Source organism: Sylvia atricapilla, chromosome 9 (assembly GCF_009819655.1).
Source record: "Sylvia atricapilla isolate bSylAtr1 chromosome 9, bSylAtr1.pri, whole genome shotgun sequence".
Classification (NCBI taxonomy): Eukaryota; Metazoa; Chordata; class Aves; order Passeriformes; family Sylviidae; genus Sylvia; species Sylvia atricapilla.
In genome coordinates, this window is record NC_089148.1 from 18,550,368 (window position 1) to 18,564,315 (window position 13,948).

The 13,948-nt window shown below is 34.7% G+C and overlaps 1 protein-coding gene across 6 annotated transcripts in view; it reads left to right on the forward strand.

Moving 5' to 3' along the window:
• The window catches only part of PRKACB (protein kinase cAMP-activated catalytic subunit beta), a 66,739-nt gene that overhangs the window by 45,701 nt on the left and 7,090 nt on the right, over window positions 1–13,948 (forward strand). For all 6 annotated transcript variants that reach the window (XM_066325124.1, XM_066325129.1, XM_066325123.1 and 3 more), the window contains exons 2-8: window positions 2,720–2,781; window positions 3,726–3,854; window positions 7,376–7,474; window positions 8,452–8,534; window positions 9,049–9,175; window positions 11,279–11,374; window positions 12,909–13,031. In XM_066325124.1, the coding sequence (XP_066181221.1) occupies window positions 2,720–2,781; window positions 3,726–3,854; window positions 7,376–7,474; window positions 8,452–8,534; window positions 9,049–9,175; window positions 11,279–11,374; window positions 12,909–13,031 (719 nt within the window). The remainder of the gene's footprint in view (window positions 1–2,719; window positions 2,782–3,725; window positions 3,855–7,375; window positions 7,475–8,451; window positions 8,535–9,048; window positions 9,176–11,278; window positions 11,375–12,908; window positions 13,032–13,948) is intronic.

Genomic DNA, 13,948 nt, shown 5'->3' on the forward strand with positions numbered 1-13,948 from the left:
TGTGCACTTGAGGAAAACCTCTAAGTCTTCACCTACTACACCTTTTTTGCATCATCCCAGTAATACCAATGGCCACTGCTACCCAGTTGGCGTAAATTTTGATTCCGCACTTTAAAACAGAAATTAACTGTGTTCTCCTGTAGCAAGTGCTACTGTTTTGTGCTTGAAAGATAATCTTCAAAACTCCAAATTCCAGGTTGTGTTTTGAGAAATGACTGAAGTGCATTTACTTTAATTTCCTAAGTTCTGTTTGAAAGCACCCGTGAAATTGTTTTGAGGTGTAGGAGCCCAGGTGACCTCTGAAAGTGAGAACCAGACATAATTTAATCTACTCTCTCATTAGGAAGAAACTGATTTTAATAAATCAGCACAAAACATGAAACTTTTAAAAAGATTGCTTTTCAGATAAATTATTACCATTGGGTAGCTTTATTTTGAAAATGTATGTTCAATGCTGCTTTCTAAGAAAAGAGGGCCAAAGTAAAACAAGGTAGGAGTTTTGTTGCAGGAGAGCTGGTGGCTTAGTGGTATTCTAGAAATGAGAGATTTTTCTCTCCCAAATCCACAATTTGAATATTTCCAGCTGGATCACATTTAGTTCATAAAGAGCATTCTTTATTCCATAAGTAGAACAGAGACAAAAATGGCTGTAAATGTCATTGTATATTTTTATGAATACTGAATACTCATACTTCAATGTGAAATATGTGGAAACTTCAAATATTTATTTATATGAATGGAGATGAGATGGCATGAGGGATATTTAAGACATATGTACTGTAATAACATGAAAACACAACACCAATAACGTGGTGTTTTGGTTGTGCTATATAGTGTTAATGTTCACTTCTAAGCTACAGCCACTAAAGTTTGAGGGCTCAGCTTTTTGGTCATCTTAATGATTTTCCTGGGGTTTTTCTTGTCATTAAGAAAAAATACTTGTGCTACTTCGATATAAATTGATGTTTGAAAAACTATATCAGAATTCATCACTTTATCAAGTCATCTCTGTTCTCCTAATGGAAGAAGGAATATCAAACATGAATTTGGACATTGCTAGTTTCCGTTTTTTGTGTTGAAAATTATTTTATGCCACAGGAAATCCTGTCCTATCTTCAAATTAGGATAATTAAAAGTCATTACAAGAATAACCTCTATAACTTTTAAACAAAGGAAGTATTTTCTACACACAGGATAAATATGTTCACATTTTTTGCTGATTAGCCACTAAAATATTTTTAACTCCCAGTTTTAATACTATTTTACCAGTTTCTTTGACATAAACTGTTTTTATTGCTCTTCTTAACCGTAAGTTTAGAATACTGAATATGTTCCTCCTCTGTGATATTGCTTGTTTCTCTTAAAATAAAATTGCTGAGTGGATATCATGTTTTAAAGAGTTTTAAAATGTTGAAGTCAGCCAGAACTTTTAACAACTTTGATGAAATTTCCATTTTATTTAGTGCTCCATCAGAGCCAGTGGTAGTGGGAGCCATAAACCTCCTTTAAGTTTTCTGTGATAATCAAATCCCATAGCATACCCAAGAGGAGAGAAAAAAAAATATTCACAACCAGCCTTCTCCAGGGCTGCTGTTGTTTTTACTGCTGCTGGAAATGTACCAGTATAAGAAAAGATTTTTTTTTAAGCTTTCTTTGTAAACATTAGTATTCACTGAAAAGTACAAGGAAGTTCTGATTCATCAAGTCATTTGTTTACAACCTGTTATAAACCTGATTTTTTGACTGTCAGAATGTAAAATACAGTTGTTAAAACACAGATTTCTAGATATTGACCAGAATAGTCTTGGCATATTGCTGTGTATTTTTAGCAATTGCTTGTGGCAGAACGTCACAGTACAGAAAAACTACTGTTATTAATGTTGTATTATGTGAAATGATTCAGAGAACACACAACCAGTATGATATTTTCTTGATTCTGTGACTTTTTCAGAACCACAGCAATGTCTGAAACACCTCCATTAATGACTGTGCATGAAGTAATCTGCATTGATCTGGCTGAGCATTGATATTAAAAAAAATAGAACAGCTGAGAGATGATCTGAACAAAATATGTTGGTGCACATTTTAAACAGTCATCCAGAATTTTGCCATTATACATTCCTTCGATTTCAATGGAAAATCAATATTAAAACTGCATATTCTCTGACTGTGGGCATGCCTAATGTGCAGTGTCGTTGTAGCCCTGTGCTTTGTCTTTGCTTGCAGTAATGCTGTCCATTTGGTCCTTGAGCTTGCAAACAGCCTTTAAATAAAGGTGATGAGGGGAAAAAGCAATGAGATTGACATTACACTCAAGCAGCTGAAAGAAAATGTAACATTTTTTTAAAGAGATAAGTCAATCTTTGTGGAATAGCTATTTATAAATATCAGGTGTTTGGTTTTTTCCCAGTTGAATTAAGAATGTCTAACATCACCTTAAAGCCTGCTTGCCTAGAGAGTATTGTGAGCTATTAGAGCTGGTAAAGTTTAAGTAATTTGTGTAGAATGATGTAATTACTCCAGAAAGCTTAGCTATCTCCTGGAGATATGGTAGAAGTTCTAGAGGCATTGATGCTTGCTTTCATCCATGGTGAAAATAGCATATTATGACTTGAAGAAAGAAATTGATAATGGAATTTATGTATTTTGTTAATAAAGCATCTCCATTGCACCCATGATGAATTATTAATTGAAATGTACTTTTTTTGTGTGTTTTCAGTGAAAGAGTTCCTAGCCAAAGCCAAAGAAGACTTTTTAAGAAAATGGGAAAGCCCCCCTCAGGTATCACTCATTTAAGCATTCAGTAATTTTCTGTATTGCATTTTTTTGGATAATGTTATCAGTATGCTATCAGTCTGTAATGAGTAGTGCAGAAAAAAGAAATAATTTAAACGCAATTTGTAAAGGAGTTTCAGGTTTTTTTAATGCCAGCTTTGTCACTTTTCATTGAAGTTTATCAACAAAGGTTTTCAGGTCTTCTCCAGATTTGAGCTGATAAAATGCTCCCACTGAACAACATTTTCTCCTATGAGAATGTTGTTCACAATCAGTATGACAAGACTCAAAATCTATTGGCATGTTTTTCATTGGCTTCTTTTTAATAACCAGAAGCATTGGCACGTCTATAATTTACCATGTTAATAATGTCTGCCGTGATCGTAAGTGGAATTAAGAGTATTCAGACTACTGCATAAGGCTTGGGAGCAGGTTAAGGAGCTTGTAAGAGAGAAATCTTGTAAAATTTGGGATTTGGGGGGAGGTTCATTCTGGTTCTAAAGCAATATTTGAGGTGCTATGGCAATGAATGTCTGAGAAAACGTACTCAGGGATATGCTCTTTAGACAACTCTCATGTAGAACTGTCTCTAGAGCTTGGGGTTTTTTGCATGTTCTAATATTCTTGATCATGAAGCATGAAGGGGTTATTTATATGCATGTTATATTCATGATCTGTTTACTGCTAGATAGTCCTTACTAAGCATGTATGGACAGCTGTATGGATAAATTACAGAAATGTTGATAAGTTCAGTTAAGTCTTCTGTTTTAATGAGTGCAATGTAAAATCTCTTTTTAAAATTTGAGGGGTATCAAATTATAACAGTATGGTTGGCTATAGTTATCATTGTTAGATGTAATATTACTCAACTTTTTTCATAACTGAATTAATACAGTTAAAATTGTCTTTGGTATTAGTTTGTAAATAATAGGATTATATCCTACATTTAGAATACTGCTGGCCTAGATGATTTTGAGCGGCAAAAAACCCTTGGAACAGGATCATTTGGGAGAGTAATGATGGTGAAACATAAATCCACAGAACAGTATTATGCTATGAAGATACTGGACAAACAGAAGGTTGGTATAATTTATAGTGGGTTCTGCGCTACAGAGGAGTTTGATGTAGATGAAGATCTGGTAGCTGTGGCTGAACTGAGTTGCAAATACTGTGTTTTTTTCTTATCACACTTGGATACTAGTGATCATTTAAATGCTTTATTTTCTCTTTTAGCCAGTAGGTTCAGTTGTTGGGATTGTGTAGACTTGGTGCAATGGCCAGTAACATTAACAACAGGCTAAAGAGGCTCTAAGGAGCCTCTAAGTCCAAGGCATTAATAAAATGTAATTGGGTAAATTCTTTACTTAGATTTTGTAAGGTGGCCTGTATATTCTTGGCAAAAGCAAAATGTAGTTCTATAGTTCAACCAAACAAATTAACTTCTGCAGGATGGTTCAAAACTACCTAGATCAGAAATTCTCAGAATTTTCATTAGTGAACCACAATTGAAATAAAAATTGAAAACACAAATAATTTCTTTTCCATTCTTGATCCTATGAGGTATTGCTTTCTGTATGTTTAATTCTGTAATAATCCTGTTGCATCTGTAGTAACCTTGTAGGTAGAACAGGAGTCTCAGAGCAGCTGTCTCATAATGGACATTTTCTGTGTTAAAAACTTGTATTGCTACTCCAGCCTGATTTTTTTAGCAGTTTATTACTCTTAGATTAAGTAAGCAATGTCATTTGATAAAATTTGAATTTTAAATTTTACAGTACAGAATTCCAGAATGAGAAGTGTTTTAACAGAATTTATCAGTACAAGTAGTTTTTAATGGTTTTGACAAGTTTTTCAAAAGTGGATTATTTAGATTAATAGATTCCAAGGTCCTCAATGTAAGACCTGTTCTTATTTTGTAAGACACTATACATAACTTTGCTGCTGTGTAAGAAAGATCATATTAAGACAATATTAATCTGGCAAAGAGAATTTAATAATCAGCAACTAAGAAACTCAAAGTCAGTGTTGCCTCAGTGTTGAATTCTACACTTAGGCATTATTACGTTTCTGAGTCATTTTATGTAGTGGAATTATGGCAGTGACATAGTCAAACTGTTTTGCCCGAGTTGCAGTTCCAGTATCCTTTACATGTGATTGGGGTCCTGGACCTTGAATAAAAGGTCATTTAATGAAGGTCTGCTTTATAATAGTCTGACTATTAAACAGAAACTAAAAATAAACTTACCTTTTAGTGTCAAATCAGACGTGATTTTTTTTTTAACTTAAAAAAGCTCATTTTTTTTTCATCTACAGCATTCTCCTGTTAAAACGGTATCTAATTTGTATTAAAAAAAATCCAATTATGTTAAAATGACATTCCAGCACAGTACAAATAAAGACAGCTCAGACATTTCTACCCATGGGGAAATGTACCTCAGCATTACCTCAGTATGGCTGGTGGCATCCTGCAGGCAGAGCATCCCAGTGCTGCACAAAGATCCCACCACCAAATTTCAGCTGTTTTTTACTTTGAACTCTTTTTTGTGAATGGCTGAGTTGTCGTCATGAAGGAGTTCAGGAAAAGCTTTAGAAAGCTGCCATAAAAATATTCAAAGAATTTCTTTTTAAAAGTTAATTAAATTTGTTACTACCTTTCAAAATTGGGAAGTTATCTGGAAAAAGCAAAAAGGTCACATTTTTAAGAACTGCAGTGGACTTGCAGTAAATGATTCACAGGATTATAAAGATGGTTGCATACAGACATCAGTATTCTTTTCATAAATTAGATGGTTCTGTCTATAATAAGTCTTGATGTGTTCTTTTATGAAATACCTGTTTTTTCAGCTTAACTTAGCATAATTTATTTATGTATTCTATTAGAGATGTATTAGTAGCTTCCATTAATTCTTAAAAAAAAATGGTTTGGTGAAAACACTATCTCTTTTTTTATAAAAGAAAACATACAGATGTCTGAAATTAGACAGTGGGCAGGCTGCCTATAAATTTTCATTTCCATTTTACTTAAAAAAGGGAAAGCATCGAGTGTATATCTTTGTTGTCCAATCTCATGCTTGATTCATAGAACATGAAAAAAAATTAATAGATGTTGGTGCAGCCCGTAGTTTTGTGTAGAGATGTTATTCCTTTGTCCACCTTGAGTTAGGAAGGCTGTCACGTGCCACTGCTTGCTTAGTTTAATTATGTATTTGGTTTTGGAAAGAAAAAAATCATGAACAAGAGCTTGGGCACAAACAAGCTGTTGGAGAATCTGCCATTTCCAGACACTATTTAATGTATGGGAGGCTGACACTGGCTGTGCCCTGAGCCAGGGCTTAATTGTGAGCAGAGCTGTGTCTAAATGCCCAGTTGGACATTCTGACATGTTGAACAGCAGCTGCAGCCTGGGGTGTTCTCCATCCCCCCAGTACCTCACTGGGAGGACATGCAGGAACAGGAGCTAAAGTCTGGTCTGGCATTGCAGCTGAACACCTCACAGACAAGAGCCTTGGCTTTCTTGCTTGGATGGACAAGATCATTCCAGTACTGTAGCTTTTTACGGGAGAAGGAGACACTTCCCACAAATGGGTGGATTTGAGCAAAACTTTATTTGTACCCTAAAGATCTGGAATTCAAAAGAGGTTTAATGTTTTTAAATCATTATTTCTTTTGTATGATATTTATTTCAAAACAGTAGTGAGTTTTTTATAGATACTACCTTTTGCATCCAGAAGTTAAATTTAAATACAGTTTCAGTCAGGGTTGAAATGTCTTGATTATCTCTTATTTATAGGAGTTAGATTTGATTTCCAAACATGAAAACAGAGTTGTTTTGATCACTCTTGTACATTTTCTTCCCTTTTCCTATGGAGCAAGGGAAAAAACCCTAACTTAACTTGGAAATCATGCCATTCTGAAAATGGGTTATAGATAAATTGTGCAATTTTAAGGATTAAATAGAATTCATTATGCAATGTTGGGGGGTCTAACACAAGAAACCAATTATTAATTGCTGAGAAAGAATAATAATCAGAAACCTGCCACTTGCTGCCTTGTTAGCAGCCTAGCATTTTAATGGATTACAAGAAGTAACTTGTTTATAAAAATAGAGATTTTCAATTTGTATTCTCCTTAGTTTTGTCACTAATGTGTGAGCTGTATAACATAAGCCTGTTTACTTCTGTTCACAGGTAACAAAATTCATAATTGTGTATCCTACACAGTTTCCTGCCTTTCTTAGCAAAGGGTCCAAAGATCAAATGGATTTTATTGAAGTGCTGAGGAAGTATGGCCATAATAAACATAAGCAATTCATAGAAAATGCAGGGAGGTTTTCCTTGCTGACTCTTACACTCAGCAAGTAGGAAGAAACACTATTTGTAGAGTTGTCTGCCAACTAACTGTATTATGCAAGTGTTACTCTGTAAAATGTTATTAAACTTTTTAATCCTTCCTTTGTTCTGTTATTGTGCTAGGAATTCATAAGGCTTTTCATTTTCTGTAAAGTTACAAGCTTGCTTTCAACTAATTGTTTAACACTAAAAAGTTTATCAAGAACTATAAAATATCACACTTAAGCTGAAGATTGTTTTTTCTCTCCTAGGTTGTCAAACTGAAGCAGATAGAACACACACTGAATGAGAAGAGGATATTACAAGCAGTGAACTTTCCTTTCCTTGTTAAACTGGAGTATTCTTTTAAGGTAGTCGTTACTTTCAAAGTATTTGTTGGGTTTCAGGGAAGTGCATGCTTACACTTTAGATACTAAAATATATAACTTTTACTGTACAATAGTTCAAGTATTTTTGTTTTCAAAGATGCTTCATTTGGCACTGTTCCCAGTGCTTGAGTAGGAGTGGAGTGCACTCGTGTACACTTCATATACCTCAGTTCATCAGGTAATGATTGAAAGGATATCTCCAAATAAAAAAATAACAATTAAATTAAGTTAAACTCCTCAGAGTTTTCTCTTCTCTTGGAGGGCAACTGGATTTTGTACAGCAAGGGAGCTTTTAGGCATCATTTTATATTTGAGAGGTACCAAAGCATATCTTCTGTACCAATATATAGAATGGTAAATTTGTAATTGTTCTGCAGATCTTTTTGCTTGAAATTTATACCTGAGGCAGGTCTTATTGACAGTTTTAACCATGAAGGAAAAAACTTTGAGCTTAGCTTCTAATTTCATGACAGTACATACTAGTTAGTAAAGAAATTGAGAAGCTTTCTAGTTTATAAAGTGATATGTGTCTTCTTTTTTTCTTTTTGTTCTTTTTTTTTTTTTTTAATTTTAAATGAGCAGAGATGTTGTGCCTTAGTCTTTGGAGGTTTGGGGCAAGGGCTGTGGAGACAAGAATACCTCAGACTGTCAGTTATAAATGTTGAAGGGTTCAAGGTCTTGGCTTGCAGTAGGCATCTTACTCCATCAAGTCTCGTGTCTGAACCTCACTAATTATCTTTATTCAGATTTACTTTAAAAGAGATTTCTTGAGATAAAGGATGCTTCTTTTGCAGTTTTTCAAGAATTTCTAAGTTGCATTACAGTTGTCAATGTCATTGGATGGCTGCAATTTGTCATTTTCATTCATTAATAGAATGTACTCCACATGGGAGTTGTAGAGACTATAGCATGCCCAGTGTGTATTTGTATGTGTTTAGTTGTCTCCTTAATTTCCTTAGGACAATTCTAATTTATACATGGTAATGGAGTATGTTCCTGGTGGAGAAATGTTTTCACATCTAAGAAGAATCGGAAGGTTCAGGTAAGAGTATTAATGACACTATTCCTTTAAAATGGCTTAATTTGCTGATTTGGGGAGAGGGTTTTATAAAACTTGATAGCACTGAATAAAAAATTAAGGTTTAAGTGCGTTTACCTCTTGTTCAGCGGACTTAAATCAGTCAGGCGGTGAAGAACTCCTAATTTTTTTTTCATTTAGTTAATATGGGCATTTGTGATCTGTGCATGATAGAATCTTGGAATTCCTATGTATATTGTCACTGAAATTCATGGTAGTTTCTAAAAGTAAAATTTGAAGTCAAAGCTCTGCACTGTGGGATACGTTTGTGTTGATTTGCACGTGTATTTTAGCTGCAAGACTTAAATTTAGGGAAGGTATGTATCAATTCTGTAAGTGCTTGCTTTTGATTTTTCTTGTTATACAGTAAAAGAACCAATTAAAAGATACTTAATTTGTCTATCCCTGACAGTTAGGTGGTTGTTTTGGTACCTTAGCATAGCATTGGGGTACTTAATATTCTTTTAATTCTTCACAGTGAACCACATGCACGGTTTTATGCAGCTCAGATAGTGCTAACATTTGAGTACCTCCATTCATTAGACCTCATCTACAGAGATCTAAAGCCTGAAAATCTTTTAATTGATCAGCAAGGATACATCCAGGTATGATATTCTTCATATACTTAGGGAGCGAAGTTTTGTCTTGCAGTGTAAATTTAAGTAATTTGAGAAAATATGTTTAGAATAAATTGTCTCTTAGCATGTTTGTGTGGAGCATTTAAATGCCCTACTGTCTAGTAATGGTTAAAACCATTGGGTTGTACTTCCTCTGACTAAAACTAAGTATGCACAGTAGAGCTGTCTGCAGTTGAGGCAGTTGTCAGGATTTCCCTTGGGGTCTGTGGTGAGAAGTAGGTGATTACATGGCTCTGTTCATCTGACCTATTTTATATGTCTGCCCTAGAATAAGATGAAAGGTGTTCTAAAATGTCTGTTTCTCTGCACTGTCTGCATAAGTAGTTTAGGAAAACCAGCTTAAACATTAACCCTGACACGATAGTACTTAATGTCCATCAGATGAATCCCACCCTTGGAGAGTCCCAGCCTTGCTGAGTTGAGGTCAGCATTGCAGTGCTCAGATGACAGCTTTGGTTTTACAACAGCCTCTCATGGCACCTTCTCATCTACCTCTTAGCTCTTATGTTTTTAGCTAAATGGCAAATGGGAAGGAAGAGTGCAGGAACAAGCACTCTGCAATGCTGTGCAGTTCTTAAACTTGAAAGGAAGTTCTTCTTCCCTCATTGTGTCACTGTTTGCCACAGCAGAATCTAAAGTAGAAAATACATAATAAAAATGTTTGAGAGACGTGTAAAGGATTCATATCATATCTTGTTTATTACTGTAAAATAATTTTATATGGAGTGTAAGATAACACTGTGGGGAGAAGATTTCGTTTAACATGGTTGGGGAGCACCATTAATGAGCAGCTAGTTTACTCCATTTACTGTGACTGGTTTACTCCAGCACTGGCAGCTCTCTCTGTGCAACAGTGTGTTTTTGTGATGGTGGCAAAGGGAGATTTGTGTTCATATGTTGATGCTGCAGCTCCAACTTCATTTTCTTTTTGCATTTTAAAGCCATTACTGTTTGTTCTCTGTCTGCAGTGTATTCTTCTTACATAGATTGATGTGCATTCCCAAACACAGAAATGGTTCTTTGCTGACTGAAGCAGGTCTCTCCAGTCAGCATGTCACCCATTCCATTCAGTTCCAGCTGCTGATGCTGTTGTTTCTACCAAAAATGAAGAAAAGCTGCCTTAATAGTTTGGAGTTTGGCTTCTTTAGTTGTGACATTAATGTACAGCAACATCAGCACAAGTTATTGTATAATTAGTGGTGATTCTCATTTGGTACAGTATGTTTTCTCAAGGAATGAGTTGAAATTGAAACCAAGGAGGAAACAAATGAAACAAGCATAGACTTGGTACCTAGAAAATGCTGCCAGAATTTCACATGTAATTGTTTGGGTTCTGTATGTATTCCACAATATAGTCTGACAAAAAACACTGTACGATATTGCATACAGAGTTCTGAAAACTTACTGTAGAAAACATGGCAAGTGAAATGAAAAATCTTTAGTGTACAAATACTTGCCATTTGTGAATACAATTATTGCTACATTTTCTCCCCAGGCCTCAGATATACAAACTTGACTCTGGTGATGCTTAAGGAAGACCTCTTCTATGTTGTCTTATTCCCACACTAATTTTACATATAATCTTTATACACTTACGCAATAAAATTCAAAATTTAGAAGACTGGAGGATATATTGACCCTTTTTGTGATTCATTTATTTGTTAACTAAAGGAAAAGATAAATATCTTGTTTATATTCTTCAAATTTTCAGCATTACAGTCTGATGTTAAAAGTATAAGAAAAATTAATGTAATTGCAGTACCTGTGGAAGATTAGTAAGCCATAGTTTCCACTGATTTTTAAATTTAAAAAAAAAGCTGTCATCGGGGTGATAATACGTATTTTGTGTTCTTTATTAATTTTATCATGAGCCCTTTTTATCTGAATTAGAAGTACCAGGAGGGCTGACTAATAAAGGTGCATCCAACTATATGATACTAAGTGATCTGAGAAATAAATTTTTCCCCTGTAAAAAATGGCTTTCCAAAATATTTCTAAAGTATTTCTAACCTAATTTTACATTTCTATGGAGCCATGCACTTTTAGTCAATTTATTTCTTCTGATGACAGGTCACGGACTTCGGCTTTGCAAAAAGAGTAAAAGGCAGAACTTGGACGTTATGTGGGACTCCAGAATACCTGGCACCTGAAATAATTCTCAGCAAGGTACTTTGTCTTGTTACTCAGCCATACATTAGATGTAATTAAAACTTCTTAGCCAATTATCAAGCTCTGAGCGATAAACAGTTGCTGACACTTCCAAAAATTAAATCTTGACTAGTCAATTCTTTATAAATACACAAAATGAAGTCACTGCATTGTAAGTTATTCATTTAGTAGGCCAAAACTTATGCCAAATAAGCAATTTTCACATAACTCTACCAAACTTTCTACTTATGCTTGCCACATAACTTGTGAGGGGCAAAGAGATTTAAAGAACTTGTAATTAGGTTATTTAACATCCTTGTCAGAACAACAGACCTGAGTGATTACATTCTGAAGTGTTAACACTCTAGAACAAGAACTCCAAAGGTAACAAGAACTGTGCATGGGATGAATCAGTAGTCATTGCATAACTGGTTGAAGAGTTTCAGGTTTAAGGCAGTTGACATCAAATCAAATGTGACAATCCACTGGTTTTACACCTAAAGTGCATGTAGTCTAAGCTGACTGTAGTCTGTCTACTGCTTGCACTAAGTGTTCCAACATAAAGTATTATTCATCCTATAGCTGTTTACCTGTAGCACTGTATGTTTTGCAAATGGGAAAATGTAGAACTACTTGCACTATGAAGCAATCGTAGTGAATAATGTTAAATTACACATTTAATGTGTGCTTTAATTGAATACCCTTTGTAGATCATCAAAAGTGACCAAAAATACTTCTGTTTGGGGAAGAACTTGTTTTTTGCTTGGGTTTTTTCCCCTGTGCAGCTAAAATAGCAGAAGAAATTGCAATGCATTTACTACAATGTCTTCAAAATAGAATTTCCTGAGAGACCGAGTCCGGGTCCTGAGCTTTGTAAAAAATCTCAGAGAACACATATAAAATACATGTTTTGAAATGAATATATGTTATGAAATATATGTTTTGATATATTTGAAATATATTCTTTGTCTTTTGTAACATTGAATAGGACCTACTAATGATTTAAGGTTCAGGCTTTTAAGATCAGATCATAAATGACTCTAACAGCTAATTAACTAAACTTTTAAGCTCTTTTAGCTGGTTAACTACATATGAAACAGAACGTTCCAAAATGCAAATCATCAAGCAAAATGGCAACAGTGTACAATTTAGGATGTGTTCTAATATATGTTGTTATAATGAAATTTCCCTAAGCTTTGAAGAATGATCAGTCTGTAACAAGATTGTTTTGATTCCAAATAAATAAGTTGTGCCCATTTCTGCCACTTAGGGAATCTTGTCACAGAAGTGTAAAAATCACTGACACTCGTTATAGGAATGTGTGCAAAATCTTTTATTTCCATCATTGTTTCACTGTCATTGCTCTGTTAGGTTTTAAGTGTATTGCTGTTGGAATCCGTGAATGCCAGTTTGGTTGGAGTCAGTAATTTCTGCATTAAATGAACAACAATATATTTGCTTTCTTCGTGTTCCATAAATATATAAATATATACTGAAAATCTTAACCTGTGTTAAAAACTGTACTAAGAGTGGCATGTTTCATTTTATTCAGGGTTACAACAAGGCAGTGGATTGGTGGGCATTAGGAGTGTTAATCTATGAAATGGCAGCTGGATATCCCCCATTCTTTGCAGATCAGCCCATTCAAATCTATGAGAAGATTGTGTCTGGCAAGGTGAGTTAAGGCCCTGGGTGTTTTCACCACTGCAGTTGTTTTTAAAGAACCTGGGTTTTGATGGAGGAGATGCGGAATTCACTGGCCACTAGACAGTGTGCAATTTGAAAAGGACCTAGGAGAAGTTTGTAATGTACATTTCATAAGTACAGGCATTGTTACTTGAAAATCAAAGTTATAAAAATCTGTTCCCTGCCTTCAAATTTAAAATGCAAGTTACTAATTTTACAGACATCATGGTATTATATCCTTTTATGCTTGGATTAAAGTGATCCAATGACTATTAACAACTACTTAGCTGTCTGCTTAATTTGCCTAGCTATTTTCTGTAACTTTTTTTTTGCAATTTTTGAGAAGCCCTGAAGAGTTTCCATCATTCCTAGCAGATGTCTTTACTTCCACAGTCTTACAACTAGACATGTCTAATGTTCTGTTTGGCTTTCCTTGTTATGTATGATTTTTGAAAAGTGTTTCTAATGTTTCCCTTTTATTTTTCATTAATATCTCTTAGTATGCTGGATAGCACCAAAATGTAGTTATTCTGTTGTTTCTCCTGCCAGCCAGTGTTGATTCTTTGTGCTCACTTGATTTGTTGTTCTCTTCCTTGTCCCTACATAGACACACACTGTGCAGCATCTCAGGTGCCTCTGTAATTCTAATCAGGGGCAGTACCTCAGTAGGCCTGTGGTGCACTGCACTGAAGCTGATTCTTGTTTAATAAAGAAGGTTGTTGGTGGTTGCTGTTTGAAAGGTTTTAATGTTGTGAACCTTCAGCTGTGTCCATGAATATATGGGAATTAATTTACAAAGGCATATTTTTTAAGAAATCTTTTTCTTCTAAACTAAAACCAAAATGTTGGGCATCTTATGTACTTTTATCTAATTGGCCTTGACATCTGTAAAAGGTCATCTACTGT